The following is a 25,974-nucleotide window of genomic DNA, read 5'->3' as shown; positions in this document are numbered from 1 at the left end:
GGCCTCGGTACCGGCGCCTCGGGGCCTCGGGCCGGGCAGCGCGGAGCCGCCTTCCTGGCGCTGGGCGGGCCCGGTGGCGGTTTCCTCAGAGACCTTTTCCCTCGCTGCCTCCCGGGGAGGCGGCTGGGGGGGGCCTCTACGGGTTGGCCTCGGTCCCCCGGCCTCCGGGGTAATGATCTGGTAATTAAGGCACGAAAAACTCCCTTTGCGAGGAGTTAAGCGGAATATGAGGAAGAGGAGAGGCTTTCAGCAGCAAGCTTTCCCGCTCCGTGCAGTCCGCGGGCTGTAGAGAGCCCCGAGATGCCGCAGCTGTGGAGCCTGTAACTGCGGATCAAATATTTCAAAGCTTCCCACCGTGAGCCCTGAGCTGGGCCTTGTGCTCCCTCCTGGCACCTCTCCCGGTTCTGCCCGCTCCTGGTGCGAATTCACTCATCGAGGTTGTCCTCTGTGCCCCAGCAACCTCTTGTATTAGTGAAGTAATTTTCTGTGTTGCTGAGCTGGAGACTTTCCTCTTCGTTGCTTCTGTTTATGCCATTGTCGCTGCTGTTTGAGGAAAATGTGCTGACTGGCGGAATTTTAACAGCGATTTGCAGGAGGAGCTGTAACTTAAAATGCAGCTAAATTTAAAACTGTATTAAAATTCCCCAGAATGTTGCTCCTATTTTTATCTTATGAAGCTCTGAAAACTTGCGGATTTTTAGTGGCCTATATAGTCCCAAGTTATTCGTATACAGGGCATGGGCTGTGTTCTGCAGCCTTCCAGAAGGAGAACAATTTGGGATCGTTTTACCTCTGTACTATACTCGAGAATATTTTCAGCAATAAGATGGGGAACTGTACTGCTGCTCCCCGTGGCTCTGCTGTCTGTAAACTGTGGAGGGGCCAGGATCTTCATTCCCTGCAAAAGAATTTAGATGTGTTTATCTCCATCAAACATAACTCTTAATGTATTTTTTTGTGTGGCTTCTAAAACTTGGCTTAAAAAACTATCAGTAATTTGGAGGCTTTTGGGGCTGGTAACACGTTTTCTGTTTGGGAGTGGGAAGAAAGGGCTGGGCTGTTTAGCTCTGGTTTCTTGGCAGGAAGGTGGAGGCTGCGATGATGAACTTACGGAGTCTGCACGATCAACTTATGCGCCAGGCTGAAGTTTTAAGTGAAGGAAATGAATATCGTAAGTTCTGTTTCTGAGGTGGGCTGTGCTGTCTTTGCTGTGAGAACATAAACACGCAAGCAGGCATTATTAGCTGATATTGAGCAGTCTGTTGGTGATGCTGCGGGTAATGAGGCTGCCACGGGCAGTCAGATTCGAGGGCCCTCTCAGTGTCTAGAAACACGAAGTCACGGGCTGAACTAGGCAGGGCCACGTTCTGCTTGTAGCATCATCCACGTGGGGTCTCGTGTTGTAGCTTTTCTGCCTGATGCTGGCGTGAAGGACTTGGTCTGAAAAATGCGAGATCTCATGAACATCTACAGTGTGGGTGGGTTTGCCAAAAGGCTGGCTTCTCCACTCTTCAGTCAAGAGCCGGTTATATTAATAGATATCTGCTGTCAGGGGAGGGAGGGCTGCTGCATCTCCTTTGCTTGCCTGGGTAGCTGAAGATTTACGTGTCTCTTTCTCCAGAGTTTATTCAGTTAGCGAAGAACTTTGAAGAGCATCGCAGAAAATGGCAGAAAACGGAGCATGAGCTTGGCAGGTACAAAGATCTTCTCATGAAAACTGAAGCAGAACGGAGCGCTTTGGACGTGAAGCTAAAACATGCTCGCAATCAAGTGGATGTGGAGATCAAACGAAGGCAAAAAGCTGAAACGGACTGTGAAAAGCTGGTGAGTAATTCCTTTATTACCCGTTAGCTCTTTAGAGTGTGGAGACAAGGTGATTAAACTGCATTGATCTATGGAAAATAAGGACTGGTGCTCATGATAACTTTTTTTTTTTTTTTTCCCCTGGGAGGAAAAAAAAAAATGCAACAACAATAACTTGGCTTGGCTCCTGGCAGCAGGCATCTGCTTTGGTCTGGAAAAAGACAAGTGGCTGCTGTTTGGAGCTGAGCTGCCATTCCCTGTCGCTTGTGCGTTACCTGCCGTTACCTTACACTGTACACTTGAGGTTGGTTCGTGAAGTAATTAAAACACGGTTTATGCTGTGGCAGCCTCTGATATCATCTACCTCTGCAGGAGCGGCAAATGCAACTGATTCGGGAGCTGCTCATGTGTGATGCCTCCGGGAGCATTCAGCTAAGTGAAGAACAGAAGTCTGCCCTCGCCTTTCTTAACAGGCCACAGGTTTCTGTAGGGGGTTCAGGCAACAAGAGGTAGGCAAAATTGCATTTTTGTCGAAGCAAAATAAGTGTCAAATATCAATCCAGCCGTGTACCTCTGACACGTACTGCGCCCGTATCGACAGAATTTTACTTTTTGTTCCAGCTTGAAATACAGCTCTTCTGAGTCAGAAGGATTGTTCTGGAACCATGGCTGACTGAAAGCCAAACTGATACAAATTTCTTCTAATTTTTGATTTTTATTTTTTGGGGTTTTTTTAGGCTGTCTACAATAGATGAATCTGGCTCAATTCTGTCAGACATCAGCTTTGACAAGACTGATGATTCACTGGTAATGTAACTCCAAGTTCTAAAGTTTTCCTCCGCTGTAAAACCTTAGGGGTGTGGGTTAATCTCTAGAGACCTCTCGTGTGTAGGTTACTGTGGTATTAAACTGGTAGAGCTGATTTGCATTTCTCTGGTGTACCATTGGCTAAAACTTAATGAAAGTCCTGGCCAGAGGCTGTGTGGTATTTACCCTGAGCTAACCAGCGTTGTGCATTTCCCACAGGACTGGGACTCCTCTGTGGTGAAAGCTGTCAGACTGAAAAGGAGAGAGAAGCGGGTATGTTCAATTCTTCCCCTTCAAACAGATTCCTTTGTTAGCCTTAGCTGACACAATGTCACCATCTGTCATCTCACTGCCACCTCTAATGATGTCTCAGCCACTAATCACAATCAAACTTGGGATGGATGTGCTGCAGCTGGAATTCAGACCTGCCGTGTGAATTTAAATCGAAAGTTCATTCTGATGGTTGCTGTTTGTCTACTGAAAATGACTGGAGTTCTGCATATCTTGTTCTCTTACGGCCTAGATTTTGAAAGCGGAGAGCACTTGATTATTAACAGCTGCCAGAACAGGGAAAATCATGTCGGAAGTTAATATTTTTCTGCTCTATAAAAGAGCTTGTGCTTGTTCTGGTCTGCTGTATGATGTGGTAAGCACAGGGGGGAAAGGACAGCCTGAAATCAGCACTGGCGGAGTTGAGAAGAGTCTGGGACTTGCTTATTTGTCACCTGATTTTGTGTGTGTGGTTTTGTTTGGGTGTTTTTTTCTTCTTCCTTTTATTTTTTCCTGAATTGGATCATAAAGCTCGCTAGGAGAATTATTTGAAAGAGCAGTATATTGAGGCCTCCTGATACTTCGTGGCAACCTCGAGGTTGCCATGAAGAACAGATACTGTGGAAGAACTTAATGCATCTGTGGTTTGTGCAGACAATTCAGTCCTTCTAGTTATGCTGAAGTAGTATAACACTAAGTTAACAGCATCCCTGCTTCACAGACACAAATGTTCTGTATCTTTCCAGCGGTCTTCCAGGCAGTTCATTGAAGGCCCACCAACTCCTCAGAAGAAAACCAGATCCATTGGCTCCACAGTGGACCAGGTATGGTGGTCCCAGCTGGGTCTGGGGGTGCTTCCAGTCCTGGTTTGTACCTCCTCCTAGGGCCAACGAACTAGAAAAACCCCCGTGTCCTGTCAGTGGTGCTGCCACTAACCACCTATTTCTTGTTACAGGGAAATGAATCCATAGTGGCAAAGACAACTCTCATGGTCCCCAACGATGGTGGCCCCATTGAGGCCATCTCCACTATCCAGACGGTGCCATACGGGCTGAGGAGCCAGCGGAAGAGCGGTGGGTGCCTTGTCTCTGTCTGTCCTAGCCCTGAAGCAGCTGCTTAGCAGGCTGGAGGCTTACCCTGACACATTAGAGTTGCCTCCTGCCAGGACCTGGGCAGCTGCCTCTGGTTTACGATGCACTTGCTTTCAAAGCAAAGGCTATGGGGAGTGGAGGGTGATTCCACGCAGTCAGTGCTCTCCCTCTTCTGTCTTTCAGGCCCTTTGCAGCCTTGGAGCAGCGAGTCAAGCCTGGGCAGTAAGCAGCCGGAATCTAAATCGGAGACTGATAGCTCTGGCACCCCGCAGCACAACGCGGGAGTGAGGCTGCATGATTTTGTTTCGAAGACGGTAAGTCTGCGGGCAGGACGAGCTTGGAAAAGCATCTCTTTCCATTTTTAAATGTGTGTGATGTCAAGCTATGGAGGAAAGGCCACCAGCTGTTAGGTCTTAAGTCAGTATTAACTGTACTGGTTACCTGCACGGGTCAGGACATGTGTTACTCTGTGGTTATCCAGTTTGAGTCCTCCAGAGTTACTCCACAGCACTAATCTCTTCTCATCTGTATGCTCTGAATCGTTAGGTTATCAAGCCAGAATCGTGTGTTCCGTGTGGAAAGAGAGTAAAATTTGGAAAAATCTCTCTGAAGTGCAAAGACTGCCGTGTGGTGGCTCACCCGGAGTGTCGGGACCGCTGCCCCCTCCCCTGCATCCCCACCTTGGTGGGCACTCCTGTCCGCATCGGGGAGGTGAGCCTGGGGGGGGCCCTTTGGGCAGAGGTGGAGCGTGCTGAGGCTCTGACGAGTCTGCCTTCCCCAGAGGAGCTCCTGTTGCTCAGAGCTGCATAATAAAATGCAAATGTACCCTCCAGTAACCAGGGTGGTGGGCGGGAGGGATGCGGTTAGGAGGGTGTTGAGTTGGGAACATGGCAGCTCTGGGTAGGCAGTCCTGCAGCATTGGGCTGATGAAGAAGAAACAATGCTTGTTTTTTAAGCTTAGATCTGTGAATTTCTAAGACTTGCCACGTCTTGGAGACTGAGCGTTTTGTTTTTATTTTTCCTTTCTGCCTCTTAGGGGACCTTGATGGACTTTGTCCCCTCTACTCCTCCGATGATCCCTTCCATCATCGTGCACTGTGTTAATGAGATTGAGCAGCGAGGGCTGCACGAGGTAAAAAGAAAAAAAGAGGTGTGAAACAGCCCTAATGAAATGGGTTATGGTGTTAGGGAAACAAATTGTTAACCCAAATATCTCTTATTTATGGTGTATATAGTGGGTGACTTTGAGCAACGGTGTTTGCGGAGAGCGCTCGGGAGCGGAGGGAAAGTGGGAGTGGAAGAATGCAGCTTTCTGCGTGTGGTTGATGTTCTGCCTCTAAGCAATGCTTTCTGTTAATAGACGGGCCTTTACCGGATATCTGGCTGTGACAAGACAGTGAGGGAACTGAAAGACAAGTTTCTTAGAGCAAAAAATGTTCCTTTGCTCAGTAAAGTGGACGATATCCATGCGATCTGCGGCCTTCTCAAGGACTTTCTACGCAGCCTGAAAGAGCCTCTTCTCACTTTCCGGTTAAACAAGACTTTTATGGAAGCTGCAGGTAAGGAGTTGCCAGGTGACACCTCCAAGCCTTTCCCTGAGTTTGGGGGTCACGTGAAGTGGCAGAGCACAGCGCTCTGTGGAGCCCTCGTGCTTGTGGCCGTGTCGACGGTGTGCTGGGAAGATCTTTCTTGGATGAGGAAAGAAACAAGTTCTAGTGTTTGGGCAGGATACAAAAATATTACAACGGCATGTGGAGTTTCTGGCTTCCTTGTTTCTTGGCTAGCTATTGCTCTGAGGGGACTGTTACAGCTGTGCCTCGGGGACCACTTTCTGAGGTCTAAACTTTTTTTTTTTTTTTAATTCCACCAGAAATCTCAGATGAGGACAACAGTATCGCTGCCATGTACCAAGCGGTTGCTGAACTCCCTCAGGCCAACAGGGACACCCTGGCTTTCCTCATGATCCACCTGCAGAGGTACCTTCAAATGGCCTGGTAGTTCTGAAAGATTAGATTCTCTAATTTTGCTCTCGTTGCTGCTTGTGAGCATAAAAATCTTCATTCTGGAAGAAAACTGCTTTTTCAGAGGCGGAAATGTGTGTGGGATGGGGGAGTTGTATGACAAGTGAGGGGAGAAGCTACATTCTCTTAATTTTTCTCTTAACGTAGGGTGGCTCAGAGCCCAGACACTAAAATGGATGTTACCAACTTGGCCAAAGTCTTTGGCCCCACAATAGTGGCCCACGCGGTGCCTGACCCTGACCCCATGACGCTGCTGCAGGACACGAAGCGACAGCCCAAGGTAGGGCAGCAGGAGGCAAACGTGTCCTGCTCCACGAAGCCACCTGAATCTCTGGAGGGAGGCGACGTGTCTCACGGGTGTCTCTGTAGGTGGTGGAGCGACTTCTGCTGCTGCCCGGGGACTACTGGAGCCAGCTGATGGCCGTGGAGCAGGAAAACATTGACCCCGCACATGTAATTGAGAACAGCAATGCCTGCTCCACTCCGCAGACACCAGATATTAAAGGTAAATCCCTGGGGGCTGCTCTACGGGCTGTGCAGCTGCCGTATTAAAAATTAACGACCCTCAATCAAAGCTGCTTGTGAGAGCGTTTGGAGCTAGCCCTTCCTGCAGGCTTGATGGAGGAAGAGGGAAGAAAAGTGTGCCAGGAAATGCCAGATTTGTCTGGTATTTTTGACAGATGCTAGGGAATGTCTAATGTTCCTTGCATGGCAATGAAAACTTCAGCTGTCCTCGTGTTGCTCACTTTGCTGCCTCTTTTTCTCGGCAGTGAGCATTCTTGGACCCCTCACTACTCCGGAGCAGCAGCTCTCCAAGACGCCGTCGTCGAGCTCCTTGTCCCAGAGGGTCCGTTCCACCTTCAGCAAAACCACCCCCAAGTAAGTGCCGGCGGGTGCTGTGGAGCTGGTGGGACGAGGAGATTAGTTTAAGGAGAACTAAAACTAGACTTTTGGACCCAGTTCTGGGAGCAGCCTGGATTTACTACTTGGTCAACTCTCCTTTAATCAGCGCTGTAGTAACAGCGTGAGCCTCCTCTTGGGGTAGGGGAGGAACCCGTGGCGTGGGAGGGGGGTGAGTGACCCCTGGGAAGGGCAGAGTCTTAGACCTCGGCACCCCCAAATCCCCAAACTGGTATTTTTCTACTTCTCTTGAACTAGATTTGGGAGCAAAAGCAAGTCAGCAAACCAGCTTGGGCATCAGGGCAACTTTTTTGCCTCTCCTATGCTGAAGTGAAGCAGCGCTGGGAGTCGGTGTCGTCCCAGCATTTGCACACCAGTATACACCAGTACAGGAAACACAACTCCTCGCCACGGCCCTCGGCAGCTTATATAATAAGATTTTTTTTTTTCCTTTTATCTTTCAGCTTAACTGAAACTTTTAATGGGATTTTATTGTGCAATGTATTTTTATTATCTAATGTTGTGCTGAATTTAGGATCGGCGAAGAAAGTAACTAACAGGATTTGTTCAAAGTGTTAATTAAAAATGTTAGAGGAACTCGTTGACACTTTTCAATAGCATCCAGTCTTCCACCCATACAAACTAGAACAGTCATATGGGAGTTTTTTTAATTTATTTTTTTTTTTTTAAACTCTATAGATTGTTTTTCACACAGCAGTGACACCCCAGGGGAACTCTGTCAGGATCCAGTCCTTCCAGCAGCCCACCAGTATGAAATTGTTGCCTTGTGGTGCAGCCTGCAGTCCTGAGGATGGCAGTGTTGCCTTTGTCTGATGGGCCAAAGACACTCTTAATTAACTGCCAGAGGAACTGGGGCTGCTTCTGAAGAAATATTTCCTGATACTGTGTTTACGAGGGGGAAATTTTGTAAAGGACTGTCTGTAGATGCAAACCCAAAGGGTTCCTGGGTGTTCTAAACTGGTGGGGGGGATGAGGGTAGTTCAGTAGCACCCTTGCTTTTGGGGGTCCCTGCTTCCCCAAATGGGGGTATGTGACCTTGCTCAGTGCTGTGTGGAAAAAAAAAACCAACCAACCGAACCCACCCGTGGAACACGTACAAAAGTTTATCAAATTGCTGCTTTTTTTTAGTTGAGTTCTGGAAGACTGTCCTGACCTGTGCAGTTAAGTAAATCCATGATTCTACATGACCTGTGGTTCTGGTTCGTGTTTTTTAACTCGTTCCAGAGTTGTAACCAGGGCTTGTGGAGCGAGGTGCTGTGCTCTGAGCAGCTCCTGCCCCGAGTGCAGCTTCTGGGCTGTGGCTGATGGGTCTGGGGGAGGGAGGAGAAAACATTTTGCTCCTCGGTGTTGTAGCAAGAAGTGGAATAGCCTTGGCCTGAACGCGTGGCCTGGGATGTGTCTCTGCCCCTTGGTTGCAGGAGCTGAAGGGTGAAGTCCTCTCCAGCCGTGTTTGCACCCCAGCTCTGACCCACTGCAGCAGCTGGGGGGCTGCTGCTCCCTTCCCCAGGGACAGAGGGGCCTTGGGGACGCCCTCCCGAGGGCAGGGCCCTGGCACTGCCTGGGAGGGTGCCTGCAATGGGGGGGTGGGGGGCGCCCACTCCCCCCCTAGGGTGGGAGCTGGGAGCAGAGAGGATCCTGCAGAGGAAGAGCTGAACCCAGGGTGTGTCTTTGGCAGACCCTGCTCTGCTCGCTTTAGGCTGCAAGAAGACACCAGACACGGTGTGGAAAAGAATTTGGAATATTTATTGATGAATATTAAAAGCCTCACTTTGGCTCCAGACACAGGGGTGAGTACATTGGTCCTGGTGATTCCTCTTAAGCACAAGAAAGCAAAGCCCCTGTTTTATGCTCACAGGGGCGAGTGCGCACACACACACTTAATGTGCATACAATTAACTATGTGCTCCTTAATTAGCAGCTAGCTCTTGCTACATTTGTGTGTTTAAGCAGGTGGGCAGCCCAGGGACCACCTCTGTCCAGAACACGAGGGCTTCACCCTCCTCACGGCCCCTCAGCACTCGGTGACCTTATGGAGGAAGCCATCTGCTTATTTGTGCAAATGATGGAAATCTGATCGCTGAAGGGAACTCGCCGCTCTCGCTGCCCAAACCAGCACGTAGTTCTGCTCTAACCGCCCCTCCGCGGGAGCGACACGGGTCTCCGCCTGCAAAGGATCGAGCTCAGAGCCCCGCAGCTGAGTTCTTCACCGTTTCATTTTGGGGCTGGGCTGTGGTTTGGGGACGAGCACGGGGACGGTGCCAGAAGCTGACAGAGCCCTTGTGAGGTGATGGGCCTGCTGTGGGAGGGACGGACAGACAGACGCTAGTCCTTGATGCCTTCTAGCTTTGCAGAAGGACACCCTGTGTTCTGACAGGGGCTCCTACTGTCAGTCTAGGTCGGTTCCACCAAATTCAGCGGGCAGGTGGCGGTCGGTCTCCTCGATGAAGCGGTAGAAGGTGTCAGCCTCGGCAGGGGGGTAGTACCGTGCCATCTTTATCAGCCTCTGCCCACACTCCTTCCTCTCTCTCGTCATCAGGGGAATTTTGTAACCATCCATAAACTTTGCTTTCGCTTGGTGAAGCGATCTCTTCTGGTAGAGGAAGAACCTTCCCCAGTAGAGATAAAGGGCTTGAAGGCCTTTGGGGCTCAGAGTGTCCTTTCTCTTCTCCAGGTCCTTGTAGATCTTCTCTTCCTGCGCTGGGTCTCTCGCCCCACAGAGCTCTGCGAATTGCAGCTTTGCAAACACGAGCTCAAGGTCGGGATGTTTCTGAAGAATTTGCTCGAGGTCCTTGATAGCTGCCTCCAATATATTATTCTTGTCTTCCTCCTTCGCATTAAGCCACTGCAGCTTATAGCACTTGGCCAGGGTTTGGTAGAGAAGGTGGTAATCTGGATCCAGCCCCAGGGCTCGCTGCAATACCTCAGCTGCTTTCTCTGTGGATCGTTGTCGCAGCCAGAACAGAGCTGAAGCTTTGAGGACATCAGGATCGGCGCTTTTCTCTGCGCTTTCTTTTATCAAGCCAATTGATCTTTCTGTATCCTCTTGTTCGAGTAGCTTGGCTAAATATATCTTGGCTCTGTAGTTATTTGGCTGCTCAAGGATGGTTCTTTCCAATTGGATTCTGGCTGTCTCTGCAATGTCAGGATACCAGAAGTAACAACAGGAGAAATAAAGAGCCGTTCCGAGCCCAGCACGGAAATCTCTGTTCTCTGGCTCAAGCATCAAGGCCACCTCGAAGCACTCTCTTGCCCGTTCGCCGTTACGGGCTCTGATGGCCAGGAGGGACCAGCCCTTCTGGGCCTGGATGTAGGGGACCAGCCGTGCGTCCCAGGGAGCCGGGCAGAGCTGCTCGATCCGTTCCAGGTAGCTTTCGGCCTCCCGATAAGAGGCCTGGAGGTAGTGAAGCCAGGCGTAATTCCCGTAGATAACCACAGACGCGGCCGCGTGTGCTCTCGGGGGCTCCTCGCCAGGTCTCTCGTGCTCCTCTTCAGCATCTTTAAGGCTTTGCAGAGCGGCTCTGTCCTGGCCCTTCATCTGGTGCAGGTACGCCTGCAGCCCCAGGAGAGCTGCCCGGTTTGGGTGGACCGTGTGTTTGATTTCGACAGCCAGCTTCTGCAGGACGTGGGAAGGTGCGACGTGGCCCTTTACGCTCAAATGCCAGGTGAAATGGCATTGAAGGGCATCCAGCTTCTCCTTCAGTTCCTCCTTGCTACAAAGAGGAATATGTGGGTTATGAAGAGGCAGCGTGTGTGGGGAGGTGATACCCACAAGGAGCGAGAAAGGAGCTTCTTGGTTGTACAGGAAAAAAAAAAAAAAAGGAGGGAGGGGTGGAAGATGGGGCTCTCCCCGCTTGCTCTGTGTGTCCCTTGCACTCAGCCTGCTGCAGAACTTGTAAATCTTTGTTCTGATCAACCCATTTTCAGGGCACTGTCTGGGAGGCTTCACTCCTGGCTTGTTCTTCTGCAAAGGGGAGTCACCAGTGCCTGGAGCCAGGGCTGCTCTCTCATCTTACCTAAGACAAAGGCCCTGGGCTGAGCTGTGAGCCAAAACCACAGGATCAAACCCTCTGAGCTCCCCAGGGGGAGGAAAGGGGGGCTGTGCCGTCATCTGAAGGGTGCAGCAGGAGATGGTTCGGTGAAGAGAGAGTCCAACAAAGAGCCGTGAAGATGCTGGCCTGGAGCGTGTGAGGAGAGGCTGAGAGCTGGGACGCTTCAGCCTGTAGAAAGCTCTTAGAAATGTATATAAACACCTGAAGGGAGGGTGCAAAGGGTCAGAGCCAGGACAAGAGGCAACGGGCACAGACTGAAGCTCACGGGGCTCCACCTGGACAGCAGGAAGCTTTTCTCTGAGCTCTGAGGATGACAGAGTATGGGCAGAGGGTGCCCGGGGAGGTTGTGGCTCCTTCTCCATCCTTGGAGATACTCAAAAGCCCATCCAGGACGTGGGCACGGGCAACCTGCTCTGGGTGGGTGACACGGTGACCTCCCGCGGTCCTTTCCCACCTTGCCCATCCTGTGATTCTGAAGGACACTGCTGAGCCTTGGCAATCCAACCCCCCCTTTTTCGGGGAGCCGCTACGAGAACAGAAACTGTGCGCTTACCTCATCATTGCCGTGGGTGTAGTGACACCGTCCGGGAGCGGTGCCTGGGGCTGCGCCTCCTCCACGAGCACGGGCAGCACCGACTCTGCGAGCTCTTGCCTCAGAGATAGCACTTCTGGCCAGGGTCTGATTTTTTTTTTTTTTTAAACTGAAAGAGAGAAGCTTAAACGGAAAAGAAACTATTCTGGTGTCTTCCTGCCTCGAAGCTGGTATCTTCCTTCCACAAAATGGGGCTGAGGCCTGGGTAGACAAGAAAGGAAATCCAGTGGCCCTCGGGACCTTCTCCCTGCTGAAAAGGACTTTGTTAGCATGAAAGCTTTTCAAAAATAACGGGTTCGAGGTGGGCGAAGAGAAGGATAATGGGCTACGGAATGTGAATCCGACATTGCCAAGGCTCCGTACGACCCTGGCACCGGGGCTTGTCAGCCTGGTTTTGCCCGGATCTGTCCTGACCCGCCCGGAGCTGCCGTGCTGGGGTTTGTGTAGCTTGTTTACCTGTAACAGCAACCGCCCAGCAACAAGGTGGCTGTTACCCACTTGATTTTTTTTTTTTTTTTTTTTTTTTTTTTTTAGCGACTGAATTTTCAGTTTTGTGTAAGGGGGAGGTACAAGGGTTGTGCCCGTGATAAGTCCGTGAGGAGCGAGCGGTGCCCATGGGTCGGTCACTGAGCAGGGGGTGGCCCCAGGGCGACGGGTGACTCCTCAGTCATCCGTCGCTGATTATTGAAGAACAATATTGGCAGGTGACAGAAAACACTCTTAGAGGTAAGGATGGTCAAAGCTTAAAACAAAAGCATTTCACAGGACAAGGCTGTGGGAGGGGACAACAGGCTCAAAGATAGTAGAGCCTGGCAAAAGGAAGAAGATAAAGGCACAGAACCATGAATCCAGGGATAAGGAAACCTCTCTTGGTCACGTGCTCAGAGATACCATAGAGGCTTGCCCGAGCTCTGTCTTTCAGATGAATTTAGCTCATTGTAATGTGAAAAAAACAAACCCCACACGTCTTGGTGAGGAACAGCCCTCAGGTATGGCCCCTGCCCTTTGTGTCTGCTTTAAATGGTAACCAGGAGGAACAGAGTGACAACAAACTCAGCGCTGGCCACTGCCTGACACTTGTGTTCCAGCCGTTTGAGGTGTAGAAATACGTCACTTGCCTGCGTGCGAGTGGGCTCGTGTCGTGGGATTGGCACCTGCACCCGTCTCTGCACGGATACGGATTAAACAAATAGCTCCGCTCCGTGCAGGCTTTGGCTCGTTGCACGCTGGGTCAAAGAACCCAAATTTTGGGACAACAGTAACAGGAAAAAAATAAGGGTAAAACACCGGATACCCGCTATATCTGGATGTAACGTGGAACTGCAGGTTGTTGAAGACAGACACGAGTATAGAGAGTAACGGAAAATACATAAAAACCAGCTCCAAGTAGACCCTAAACTGAGGAGGAAGAAATAATCAATCTTACTAAATAAATAAATAAATAAATAAGCAATATTCTTCCCAGCAACGAAGAAGAAAAACCCAATCTCTCTTGTTTTTTGTTTTTTTTTTTTTTCTCCCCTCAGGATGCTGATGAGTCGCTGCAGCAACGCGAAGGAAGAAGGGAGAATTGATCATCAGAGCCGTGGCACAGATATTTTCGTCTATTGTGTTTGTTTTTTTTTCCTATTACTGACAACCTTTGATAGAAACTGAGTAATTTGGGTATCAGCTGTCAGCGCCGCTGTAACTGGATGAATGGGAAGTGATTGCTGCATCTTGATTAGACCGAGGCATTAATTAGGCTACCAGTAAGTTCTAATTGTTGAAGCCCCACGTAAGCATCTTCCTTCTGTGCCGTTTGGCTCGCACAAAGCTGCGGCTCCGTGGCCTGTCGGGGCCGTGTGGGTCGGGCGATGGACAGAAGCTTTGGGTCCCTGGGGCAGGGGCTGAGCTGGGCTGTGGGCAGCGCCGGCAGAACCGAGGAGAAACTCAGAGCTCGAGTCCCTTGAGGCCTCGGCTCTTGGCTTGTTCTCCTGCTAATATTAGGACTGCTTTGAGGAAGATTACGGTTCTGTGAAATGGCTATTAATATCATACAAAGCTTGGATGGAAGTCAAAAATAACAGCAAATGAGAAAATTACCAACCACAGAGCCAAACAGGAAGTACAGGCAAGGCTTGGTGTTGTGAAAGATAAACGGTGGGAAGGAAAAGCGAAAGAGCTGCAACAAGACGCAGCGAAGAAAAACACAACTCGCTCTGGAGAACAGCCCTTGGCTCCAAACCCGTTGCGTTACATCAAATAACGCTGATCGAATTCTCGGAGCTGATTGAGAGGAAATCCTGGTTTATTGGCCCAGACGTTTCCCGAGTTTGGAAAAACACTCGTCTGTCGCAAAGTTCCTCCGCTGCCCGCTCGGGAGGGGAGGGGGCTTGAACCAGCCCGCTACCGTAAACCCCCCCCCCCGGCTGCCTCGGGAAGGGACCTGCTGCTCTTCCTCCCCAGTCTGTTCCTTTCCCCACAGCGGGCTGTTACTGGGCAAGACTGGAGGGCTGAGCCCTGGTTTTCATCTTCCTTTGTAACAGCTATTGCACTTGCCGTAATCGAGCAGCAGGGAGACCTGGCGTGGTCTGTAGGAATAAAGAACCTTTCTAAAACCCAACGAACTGATTAGGAAAGGCAGAGGCCAGCGGGCTCGCAGCCCTTTGTCAAGCAGGAAAAGGAAGAACAAAAATCCCGACTCTCAGCCTCGTCGGGCACAATGAAGGGGCTCTGAACCCCCCCAAAAGTCACCTGCAGGGTGAAGCAGGAGGGACAGAGCCTTGACAAGCTGCTCTGACAACGGGGCCTGCGGGGTTAGGACAGCTCAGGGAGCTCCAGCTGAGTAGCAAAGGCCAGAACTAAACCCACGCTGAGGTGCGGCTGCAGGGTTTCCCTGACAGGGTTTGAGTCCTGGCTGAATATTTAAAATCTTTAAAAATTTTGGCCCTGAAGTACAGGGCGAGGCTTCCTCGGAGCAAGAACGGGGAACTGGAAGGTGGTTACAGTCCCCGTTGCACCTTTTCAGGTCGCGCCGGCTCTGCTACCCTGGGCTGCCCCGCTTGTAGTCCTGCGCGGGGACGCACGCGCTCCTCGGGGCTGGGGGTAAAGGTGTTGAAAGCAGAGTCGTGCTGGTGTGGCAACGCCTGCACGGAGGTGTTGGAGCCGCAGCATCGCCCTCGCCGCGCAAACCCCTGGCCGAGAGCCGCGTTGCTAAAAACCCGGGCCCTCCACACTGCCCAGAGGCTGGAGGGCGTGCAGAGGATTTTGTGCCCTTTCCGACACCCAAATAGGGAACGCTTCGCCCAGACAGGGGTTTCTATCCTTCCGAGATGCCTGTTGTCCCGTGTTGTGAGACAACGGCTCTACCCCAGGCTCTCCTTGTGCCGGCAGATGGCAGAGGGTTTCCACCGAGGAGCTGCAGGACATGATGCCGGGGCGGGGGGGCGGATTCTGCGCTGCCGTTTCGCCTCTGAACACGCTTTTGCACCGCTTTTAGATTTCTGCCTCACAGCTGGGTTATTTTTTTAATATTTCAGTTTTTCTCCCCGCCCCCTTATTTGGATGAAAAGATCTATATTTAGAAATGTGGCAGCTTCCCTTGGGTGTAAACAGGGAGGGAAAACAGAGCGGGGCTTTAGAGCGTGAGCTGCCTGTGGAGGGCATTCAGCCTTCTGCGCAACCGGGCTGGGAAGGGCCCAAGAAAATGACCGGGCAGCAAGTTTAAAATGAAAAAGGAAATTTTTAATTTTTTTTTTTTTTTCCCCCATATAATGTATACTGAAACTGCAAGAGCAGCATTGTGTAACAACAGCCTCTGCCTCGCCAAAATATTTGACCTTGTTTTCAAACGCTTTGAACGTTGCAACAGCCTCTCTGTGCGTGCCCTGATTATGGCACTCGCCCGAATTACCTGATCCCGGCAATGAGATAGATCGAATTCCTCCGGATCAAGGTGGCTTAGACATTCAGCTTTCCTGCTACCTGAGCATCAGGTGACACGTAACCCCCAGAGATGCCGTGGGATGACGCAGGGAGCTCAGGAGGCGGCACTGAAGGGTGTCGCTCCAGACGCTCCTGGTTCCCCCCAGCCCAACCAAGGGGCTGTTTATGAAACGGAGTCTTCTATAACCCGCAGCAGGAGCTGGGGAACATCTCGAGCATGCACAGAGGGCAGAAAAAGGGAGCTGTTAAGCTGTTTAAAATTTTAGGCTGAAATACCTCCCCGAAGCGCCCATCTCTCCTGAATTTATCTCAAAAAAGACGAGGATTCGACGGTTTACAGCTTGGCGAGCCAACGAGGCCACCGCAACGGCTTGATCAACAGGAGAAAAATAATTCTAGGGAAGAGAAAATAGATGATAGCGAGGGGTTCAGTTAACTGACCTCAAAAACACAGCCCTCGGTGTCTGGTGCCTACGTGACCGCCTCGCCATCTCGCACGTACACAGGGTACGTCCGCGAAGTGCTGGAAGACACCCTGATAGCAACGAACTCCCCTGGCTCCTCAGGGAGGGCTTCTTATCTCCAAGAGCAAAGCCTTCCCTTCTATCAGCACTTAGAGAGACACTCAACTGTCTTCCAACTGCTCTGATGCGGAGATAAGCCCAAGAGCGTTTGCTGCTCAGCGAGGCTGGGAAACTCCAGAGCGCCAGGGGCTGGTGTAGATTGGGGCAGCTCGGCCGTGGAGAGCAGCAAACCCCTGCCCTGAGCCTGCGGGAGGGCCGGGATCCAGAGCGCTCTCCCCACCTCTCCAGTTTGGCCCAGTTTGTGCCCCGCAAGGGGCTGTAGCCTCCAGGGCCGGGTGGCACGGGTGCAACTTGCCAAAAGTGGCTCTTAGGGATGAGCCCCTTGTCCTGCGTGCGAGGAAGAGAGCTGGCTGGAGAGCCCGGGAGGAAGACCAAGGTCTATGCTCCTAAGCCCACGCAGTGCAGAAAGCTCAGGTCCTACCTGGTCCTAACTCTTCCCACAGCAGTGACTGCCTGACACAACCTTCCAGCCGCCTTTAATCCAAATCATTTGTCTAATTCTGTATTTCTCTCACTGGGTTTGGGATTTCTCTCTCTTGTAGCTACGGGGGGGGTGTGTGTGTGTCCCTCCTGGTTTTCTGGAATCGGAGTGTGTTGCAGGTCAGCAGAGGCAAGGGGAGGGCAGCAGAGCTGCCCAGGTGAGCAGCGATTTGCATCTGAGACAAACCCAAGACCAGTCACCTTCGTGTTGGGAGCGTTTGCGGCTGCTGCAGGAGGCAGCAAATGGCCCCGACTCTTGTGGCAGGGCTGGGTCTGAATCCCAGTCCCAGACCACAGGGGAGGCTGAAGAGGATCCGTAGGATTTGCAAGGTTATTAACTAACGAAAGCCGGAGCCCCGGAGAAAATCAGATCCTCTGATTCCAGCAGCCAACTGCTGGCCCAAAGGCACGTGGTCCTACTATCGTGGCATAAAAGTAATGAGAAATTGTGGTGGTAAGATTCTGATAAGATTGCTGCAATAGCTCTGAGCCAAACTCGGAGAGCAATGGGAAAAGAAGAGCAGCTGAAGCGATGACAACCCAACATAACGTGTAGAAAGAAAGAATAATCGCCAGGGGATGATTTAAACAATGTGTTAATTAAAATAATATAGATATTGAGGGGACGAATCTGTTTCCTGCACAACTTAGAAAAGAACGGAACGTGGGATGCTTGGACTAGTTAACAACAGCTGTGGGTAAGGGTAGGCAAGAAGATCTTCCCCAGTGAAATGTTTGGGTGTTTTGCGTAGGTTTAAAGAATGTCAAAGTTCTGAGATGTGGCTGGGCTCATAGAAAGTCCCACAGGAACGCGAGGAAAGGTCCGTCAGGCAGGTCAGGACAACAACTCATTATTCTGGGTGTATCAGACGTGAACGATTCTACAATTCCTTGGATTCTTCCTTGGGTAGGAGAAAATTTTACCGGTGAGTAACAGAGAAATTTCTGTATGTGGAGAGGCGAGGGGAAGGAAACCGTAGATCTAAGTCTGTCTTAGAAAGAGAAGAAGTTAATAGTGGGAAACGCCAAGAAGGTCGCAACAGTCTAATTGCAAAGGGTGATGGAGCAGATAAGCATCATAATTGACATGAGTGCTAAAGAGGGAAGAAATCTCAATATAGTCAAGAAAAAAACAAGCTCAGGATGCACTTCCATTCATTATATACATTCAGGCCACCTGGGCAAGATTAAATTCACTCGGCAGGTGGGAGAAAGCTGAGAAGGGAGCCTGCACTAACCTGGGGAGGATGGAAAAACGGTCAAGAAAAAAAAACGCCAAAGGTTCCCCTTAAAAAGCGGAGTGAAGATCCAGAGAGAATTATGTGGTGTTGGGATCTGGGAAAACAGCGGAACAAGCAGTTAAACACGTTGTTTGTCAGCACCTAAGGAAGAACACCACAGAAAACGAGAAACAGGCCATATTAATTTGGCAAGATCCAACCGTCCCAAGCTAAAATAATTTACTCCTACGACGACGTTACGAGCGCTGCGCTCCAAGAAGAGGCAGTAAATACAGTTTTACAGCTTCTGACGCTGTTCCACGTGGCACGTGAGCAATAGTTCAGATAAAATCACTCCGGAGTGGGTCCAGGAGTGAGCGAGGAGCCCTGTGCAAGAGGAAAAGGTTTGGGGGTTTCCTGGCGAAGTGGAAGGACAGAGGCAAAGCAATAGATTTTAGGAGCAGGTTAAAGAAATGGGTCAGGAATGATGTAACTGGTTGCTTGATTGGGCAGGAGGATATTTTTTTCCTGCCTCTATCGATGGAGGCTTCTGTAGATATTTTGGAAAAGGACGTAGTTTTAATTGCCATGAAACAAAAAAAAAAATTTTTTTTTCTTTTTTTGCAAGTAGGAAACTAAAATACACCTTGAAACAAGAAGCCGCCAGCACCTTTATCTAACTAAAGATAACAAAAACACAGTGCTAAGTGGCTACAGACAGAGAGATCCTTTCAAAAGTGTTAATTCATGAAGAAATAGCTCAAACTGAGCCGGGATGTCTGCTCTCTCCCCAGCAGGGGTGGAACCGGGCTATTTCTGCAAAGAGATCTCCACCGTGTTGTCCGTTCCGGAAAAATCCCCGTTTCCCCAGTCAAACGCCGTTTCTCTGGGTACGTCTCTCTGAAATGTCAGTACAGTCTTGCTGAGAAAAACCCTTTTTTACCCTCGGCCGAAGTCACAAACAAGAGATGACGTGATGTGATTTCCTGTGCGAGCAAAACTGGGTTTGGTGACCCACTGAACCCCCTCAGCCTTGGAGGTTGACGCTTGTTTTCTTGGGCTTTAATTTGGAACCGGTTCAGCAAAGTCGTTTTGTCCTTTTATCTGAACACCAAAAAAAAAAAAAAAAAAAAAAAAAAGAATAAAAGTATGCAGTGTCTTCTAGAGCTGTGTGGGGCGGTGACACGCCGGTGGGGAGGGACACACAGGGACCCACCCCGAGGGGCCTGGGCAGGCTGGAGAGGGGATGGACAAACCTCATGAAGGTCAACAAGGCCAAGGGCAAGGTCCTGCCCATGGGCCGGGGTGATCCCAGGCACAAATCCGGGCTGGGCGAGGAGGGGATGGAGAGGAGCCCCCAGGAGAAGGACCTGGGGGGGTTGGTGGATGGAAAACTGCCTGTGAGGCAGCAACGGGTGCTGGCAGCCCAGAGAGCCCCCCCGTGTGCTGGGCTGCACCCAGAGCAGGGTGGGCACAGGGCCAGGGGGGGATTCTCCCCTCTGCTCCGCTCTGGGAGACCCCCCTGCAGGGCTGGGTCCAGCTCTGGGGGCACCGACAGCAGAAGGACACGGACCTGCTCCAGCGGGGCCAGAGGAGGCCACGGAGATGCTGGGGGGGCTGGAGCCCCCCCTGTGAGGACAGGCTGGGAGAGTTGGGGGGTTCAGCTGGAGGAGAGAATCCGGGGAGACCTTAGAGCGGCCTCCCAGGGCTGACAGGGGCTGCAGGAAGGCTGAGGAGGGATTCTTTATCAGGGCTGTGGGGATAGGATGAGGGGTGACGGTTTTAAACTGACAGGGAGTGGATTTAGGTTAGACAGGAGGAAGAAATTCTTCCCTGGGAGGGGGGGTGAGGTGCTGGAACAGGTTTCTCAGTGGCTGCCCCCTCCCTGGAAGGGTTCAAGGCCAGGTTGGACGGGGCTTTGGGCAACTTGGGCTAGTGGAAGGTGGCCCTGCCCGGGGCAGGGGGGTGGGACGGGATGATCTTTAAGGTCCCTTCCCACCCAAGTCTGGAATTTCTCAGCTGGGCAAGTCCAATGCCTAATCCCATACGAGACATCCCACCAGGACAGAAGGTCCTTTCACCTGCTCACAGCAGCATCTCCTGGAGGTTCTGCTCCTTCTTCATCTGCTGGTTCTCCTCCAGGACGTACCTCAGCCAAACGCTGCCCCTGGCGCGCGGCAAAGACACGGTCCCATCCCACCAGCTCTTCTAGTGGCTTCGGTTATCTGCGGAATCAGACAAGAAGAAACGTGCGGTGGTTGTGTTGTTTGTAGCATCTTCGTAGCCCACGTCTGGGGACAGAGCTCGGTACGACCGCAGTGGACATTGGCTTTGTATCGACTGTCTATTGCTTGGCCAAAGTCTTCTCCAGGGTCACGTGGCACGCAGGTGGCCCACAAAGACTTTGTCTTCTTTTTTTTTTTTTCTTTTCCTTTTTCAGTTGAAAGTACCTGAAGCCCTGAGAAGGCTGTCAGAGCCTTCCCGAGTGGTTTATTTTTAGCATGGCATCAAAAGCAGGCTCTGTGCCCCGAGGCACGCCGTTCCGTCATGCGAAGACACTTGAAAAATATAAAACTCCCCCTGCCCCCCCTTTTTCAACAGAAGCGAGCTCTTAAACCTGCCCAGACTTTCTAGTGGCTTAATTCAATCCCTGTGATCATATTTCGTTGGACGGGATTTTATTTGATGTTTCATCTTTGAGACGTTGCTCCCCACGGAAGTATTTATGGAGCCCCTCAAGCCCTCTCGCTAGAGCCCGAAGTCCTGAAATCTCTTGCCCTAAAGGCTCTGGACGGGTCCAGTGGTGCTCGGATGATCCCAGCGGCGACTTTGGCCTCGTAATTGCTGACTGGGCGAAACGAGAACCCCTGATTATTTTTGCAGACGGCGTTCCTGAGGAGCAGCCTCGCGGCAGCTCGCCCCTCGCTTACGAAACCCCGCGTGTGCGCGCGCGGGAGGTTTCATCCGGGGCTGGAACACATCAGCCAAGCAGAATTTCCTTTGAGCTGCAGATAAGCAGATTCTGGTGATAGAGAGGCCCTGCTCAAACAGACACTGGGCTTCCAGCTTTCAGAACAGCCTCCGGGGCCAAAGGGGAAGGGTTTATTGTGATCATACAGAGAAAAACAACACTCCGAGAGATGCATCACGCCCTGAGCTGTTAACCCGCTGCTGCCGAGGGTGAGCATCCCCACAGCGGCCTCGGAGCTTAGGGCACGTGCGGTGGGGGCTAAAGGTTTTCTAAACCCGTGCAGGATTTGGTAAGAATTCCTCGGGAATCGGCAACAAAGAGTCGACTCATTGTGCGGGGAACCTTGATCAGCCGTGGAGAAAGCTGATCGGGGACTTGCGCGTATTGAAAAATCAAGTCGTCTTTGTGAGCGACCTGAATGGTCAGATTACAGCAAGTAAATCCCTGAAAAAAAAAAAAAAACAACCAAACACCAAAACCTAAACGACAATCCCAGCCTCTTCACTGAACGCTGCAAGAGCTCAGCTTGCTTGGTGTTGAGTCGTGAAACGTGTCAGGGCACGCACGAGATCACTTCTTCGAAATCACAGCTCTTTTCAGCATCAGCAGAATTTAAAAAAAAAAAATAAATAAATGAATAGTCTCCACTTTGAGAGAGCAAAGAGAAGCAGGTCTCTGCACTGTCCAAAAGATGGAGTGGGATAACAACGTTGTAGTCAAAACCAGCAGAAGGGACAGGCGGGGTAGAAGGGTTCTTGGAGGAAAAAATCTTAGAAAAATCCGTAGCAGATCAAGCACAGAAATAATAGACCAAGTATTTCTGGAAAAGCGACGGAGAAGCATTTCCTAATTTTGGGCAGACCCCAGAGACAGAGAAACAGAAGCAAAAAGTTACCCCATGGTCCCAGATGATACACAAGCGCAGATTAGAGTCGGTGGATGTTAAAAAGTGTGAGTCGAGGGACGCCCCTCCTGGTTTCCAGGGGTGCAGGAGACACTGAGGGTGCCACCCCGATCCCGGGGCCGGGTTAGGTGATGACACGGCGGAATCTCGCTCACAGCGACTTCGTCCCAGGGTCGCCGGCTGAGGAAGGGAAGAGCAGGATAACGACCCGCTGGGCAACCACCTGGAGTCGCGAGGTCAGGAGTCGTGGGACGGGAGCTCCTCAGCCTGCCTGCACCCAGCCGCAGCCCCCAGGCCGTGCGGGGGGGCCCCATGATGTGGGTACGGTCCCCCCATGGTGCTCCCAGGGGGACAACCCCCTCCCCAGCCCAGTGGAAGATGCTCCCAGCGATGGTTTGGCCTCACCTTCCACATCCCGCCTCAGGGTGGTGCTCCAGCCAATTTTCTGGGTTTCTAGAAGAATTCGCTCGCGTTGGGGATGGCTTTTCTGTGCAGGTCGTTGCTTAAAAGTAGCAGCTGAGGGTGGACCGGGCTCAGGCCTTGCGGGGAGCCTTCAGCCGCCTCCGCCAAGCCAGTCCCTGCTTTGACAGGTTCAGGGTTCCAGCTCACGGACTGGAAGGCCCCGAGCGGCTGCCGGGAATGAGTCACAAACAAGGTCCCCGTAGGAAAGGAGAACTATGGATTCATAACCTTGACCATCCTGAGTAGGAAAAGTTTATTTGTCCAGCCTGCTTTATAAATAACCCAGAAAGCAGCAGCTTTGTTTTCATGGACTGGACGTGCGGAGGAACCTCAGCAGAACGCCTGTCCCAACCCTGGCAGCCCTGGCTGGGGAGACCAGTCCCTGGGCAGGGAGTTTATTTAATGACTCACAGCACCCCAACAGGATAAGACCAAGGAGCAGGAGCTCTGGAGAGGAGGGAACCTTCCCGCTCCCTCTGGCCCCTGGATCTGGCCAAAAATCTACCCTCCATCCTCACGGCGTTTTGAAGTGCTGTAGAGCGAAACGGCAGCGGCCTCCCCGTGCTGCGACTCGACGTTGCTGTGTTTGCACCCTGAGTGAGAAAAAGGGTTTAAAAAAACACCAAAAAACAAAACAAACCACCCTGGAGCAATTCTGTGGAGAAGGGAAAGAGCTGAGGTCCCTTAACGGAGGGACAGTGGGGACCCGTGGAGTCACCACGCGGGTAACTCCAAGGAGAAACTGAAAAACTCTGAGGGGAAAACGAGCCCTGCGCAGGCACGGTTAACCCTTGATTTTTAAGGCTGTTGGCAGGGAGAGTCTTTTAGCAATCACGTGCTGCAGGGATGAGAAACCAGTGACGTTAAGCTGGGAAAGGTACTGGGTGTTTGCGCCTAGGCTGGAGCGATGCCTGGCCCCCCCCAGCAGCCCACGGTGCGGGAGTCGGGCAGAGATGCTGTGGCCGAGGAGCAGCCAGGCCTCATCCCGACTGCTGTCCCACAGGAGATCCCTCGCTGGCCCCGTTCCCAGCACTGAAAACATGAGGATCCCCCGTTCCCCCCTGCTACAAGCGGTTTGGGGACCGAGAACACCGTTAATGACGTGATCCTTCCACTAATCGTGGAGGTTTTTTGATCCTTCCATCATAGAGTGGTTTTCTCCCTTTTGCAGGGCAGGAACAGCTCCAGCTGTTCTGTTGTTGTGTTTTTTGGTTTTTTTTTTTTTATTTATTAGAGGATCTGAACAGGTGCTGGAAAGGGGCAAACACTCTTTTACACCAAGTAATAAAGCTGAGAAATCACAGGATCCTTCGGGAATGGCAGAGGCAGCCATCAGCCAGGCACCTGAGCCCAGCATCGTTTGACCCGAGACTTTACAGAGCCTGATGGTCAACTGCTGAGCATCGAAATCCTGGAAGCCTTGGTCGTGGGGTAAGCGTTGGACACGGAGAACTTTGCAAAGTATGTGGGGGAAAAAAAAAAAAAAAAGAGGAAAAGTAGAGGGCGAATAGAAACCCTGTGCTCAGCACTTCGGGGCGGCGCAGCCCGTTTCTCCCGCTGCAGGCAGCTTCGCCTCCCCCTAAGGCTGGTTTGCAGGATGCTAAAGACTCAAAACAAATCTTGAAAACTAGATACTTCCCTTACCCAACCCTCTCTTCCTTCAGCCCTTATCTGCCCTTACCTGTCTCCAGTAGGTCGCTTTAAAAGTCCCAGACACTTCCTTCCTTTGTTTGTCTTGGCCAGAAAGGGAAATGTCTTGTGTGTCAAAGGTTTAGTGCGAATTCCTGCCCAAGCTCTTTAGTACCTCTGGCCTCAGTAAATCAAACCTCTGCTCCTGACTTGAGATTTGCACAATCAGTCAGACGCTTCTCTCCCCACTCCCCCTCTCCTGCCCGCACACAGGATCGAGGTGGAAGAGACAAAACAACGAGGGGTTGAATCCTTCTGGCTGGTGTAAATGGAGGGGGGGGGAGGTTTGCGGGGAGCCGGAGTTTCTTCCCGTCTGTGCCGCTGTCCTGGTTCTTCAAGGGCTGAGGCGGGTGAAGAGCAGCAAAAAAACGAGCCCTGAAGAAGTGGTGGCTGACGGGGAAAATACGAGCAATTAGCGCTCAGATGTCAAGCTGTCAGATCAGAGGGGCATCAGGCCCACCAGGACCCCCGGGAGGTCTCTCCCAAGAGTCTTTTTCTCCTGCCATCCCACTCCTGTTGTGCCCCCATTCCTGTTAAGGCTTTGTCCTGTATTTTCTGCATCCCACTAGGTGCCTGTGCCCGCGTGGCAGCTCTCAGAACTTGGAGGAAACTGGAAAAAAACATCCCTTATTGCAGCAGGCAGAAGAAGGAGAGAAGTTTTAATTCCCCCCCCTGAGCGGAGTACAAGGACCTGAGGTTTCAAAAGAGAAATATCCCATCACCAACCCAGCCGAAACCCTGCAGGCATGAAGCTTCCCCTCTGTGGGTGGTGAAGATGCTCAGAAGAGTCCCCCGTTCTCCTGGTTTCGCAAGAGGAATTAAGTCATTTTTGGAGCAGGGATTTATGGTGGGATTGGCACGATGGTTTGGTGAGAGCAGGGGGCTGCTGGTGGAAGAAAGCTCGAGAAGCTTCGTTCCTTGGCGCGTTGGGCTGAGCGGCTCTGATGGGACACGGCACTTGTCTTAAAACTGGCACAGTAAAGCCAGGAGCAAAACTGAGCGTGTGTGTGTGTGTGTGTGTGTGTGTGTGTGTGTGTGTGTGTGTGTGTGATTTTCAGGAATTCCTGGCAGCTCTCGTGCCTGAATTAGCCCCCCTGGGTTGTTTTCCAAATGAACTGTGTCCGAGCAGCACGTTCAGAGGGATGGAACAGATCGAAGAGCACGAAACCCTCCTTGCCTGGGGTGGGTGATAACACTTTTCTGAGCGTTCTGCTCATCCCTTCTTCTTTGGGAAAATCATCCGGACTTAGAGACCCCAAGCAGGACTCTGGGCTCCTGGCTGGAGGTGTGGGCCGGAGGCACAGCCCTGGGGAGCTCTACCTGGCCGGCAGCGCCCTTCCCCTTTCCCTAGGGCCCACGGGAGGGAGACTGAGACTCCCCGTCATCCTGGATGAGGGAAAAGCCTGCTGAGCCCGAGACGTGACCTAAAGAGAGGCGCTGGTCTGCCACTTCCATCCCAGACCTTTGCCTGGGTTTTGCTGACCAGAAGGAGAAGAGCCCTCTCCCTCGGGTGAGCAGCTCCGCGGCAGCAGGTGCAGGACAAGAGCGTCGGGTGGAGTTTGAAGCTCTCCGAGGCTCGGCGGGGAGGGGCGAGGTGGCTCGCCACAAGCCTACCGCGCAGGCAGCGCTTCGGTTGGAAGCGTCTTCCTTTGCAGATGAACACCTTGATCTCAGCTCCCCGCTCCCCTCCTTCTCACCGAACCAGCCCTGTGTGGTCGCCTGAGAGCAGCGCACCTGCCCGCGGGGTGCCTGGTGCCAGCAGCTGCTGAAACCACAGCTTGAGCGAGGCCGGCCTTCCCCTCCCCTGCTGCTGTGCTGCAAGAAAACAAACCCGAATCGGGCTGTTCTCACCCCAGACTCCCCGGGCAAACAGGATGCTGCGAGCAAGGGTGGCAAGAGCAAGTTTAGGGGCTCTTTGGGTACCGCGAGGAACAAGACTCCAGGCACCACCTGCAGTGAAGTGAACGAAACAGCTTCCCAGGTAAAAACACGCATCTGGGTTTACCCGGCCAGCTGATGCACCAACATCTGGATCCAAAATTGGGGATGGGCTGAGGACTCGCATTCCCCTCCCCGAGCTTTGTCTTCAGACGAAACGTTAAACTGATGCACCATCTGCCCGGGCAGCAGCTCAGGTGCAAGCGGCTGTTGCCAGAGCTGCCGCGAGAGCCAGGGAGAAAAAC

At 51.8% G+C, this 25,974-nt stretch overlaps 2 protein-coding genes across 2 annotated transcripts in view; one reads left to right on the top strand and one right to left on the bottom strand.

Moving 5' to 3' along the window:
* RACGAP1 (Rac GTPase activating protein 1) overlaps positions 1–7,977 on the top strand; it is an 8,984-nt gene extending 1,007 nt beyond the window's left edge. The window contains exons 2-17 of the mRNA XM_026867677.1: positions 1,083–1,171; positions 1,622–1,824; positions 2,176–2,312; positions 2,541–2,610; positions 2,830–2,883; positions 3,627–3,704; positions 3,836–3,953; positions 4,155–4,285; positions 4,518–4,682; positions 5,008–5,103; positions 5,332–5,530; positions 5,842–5,947; positions 6,140–6,272; positions 6,362–6,497; positions 6,763–6,871; positions 7,151–7,977. Of these exons, the coding sequence (XP_026723478.1) occupies positions 1,083–1,171; positions 1,622–1,824; positions 2,176–2,312; positions 2,541–2,610; positions 2,830–2,883; positions 3,627–3,704; positions 3,836–3,953; positions 4,155–4,285; positions 4,518–4,682; positions 5,008–5,103; positions 5,332–5,530; positions 5,842–5,947; positions 6,140–6,272; positions 6,362–6,497; positions 6,763–6,871; positions 7,151–7,226 (1,900 nt within the window). The 3' untranslated portion in view covers positions 7,227–7,977. The remainder of the gene's footprint in view (positions 1–1,082; positions 1,172–1,621; positions 1,825–2,175; positions 2,313–2,540; positions 2,611–2,829; positions 2,884–3,626; positions 3,705–3,835; positions 3,954–4,154; positions 4,286–4,517; positions 4,683–5,007; positions 5,104–5,331; positions 5,531–5,841; positions 5,948–6,139; positions 6,273–6,361; positions 6,498–6,762; positions 6,872–7,150) is intronic.
* A 1,322-nt stretch (positions 7,978–9,299) lies between these two features.
* Positions 9,300–11,599, bottom strand: LOC113491054 (interferon-induced protein with tetratricopeptide repeats 2-like). The gene is made up of 2 exons (XM_026867688.1): positions 11,516–11,599; positions 9,300–10,623 (listed from the first exon to the last, which is right to left on the bottom strand). The coding sequence occupies exons 1-2, from the start codon at positions 11,521–11,523 to the stop codon at positions 9,300–9,302; spliced, it is 1,332 nt and encodes a 443-aa protein (XP_026723489.1). The 5' UTR covers positions 11,524–11,599.
* Between the last annotated feature and the right edge of the window lie 14,375 nt (positions 11,600–25,974).

The sequence above is a fragment of the Athene cunicularia genome, unplaced genomic scaffold, assembly GCF_003259725.1.
Source record: "Athene cunicularia isolate RWA unplaced genomic scaffold, athCun1 chrLGE22_part2, whole genome shotgun sequence".
NCBI lineage: Eukaryota > Metazoa > Chordata > Aves > Strigiformes > Strigidae > Athene > Athene cunicularia.
The sequence above is the reverse complement of the archived record's forward strand: the minus strand, read 5'-3'. Positions and strand labels throughout refer to the sequence as shown.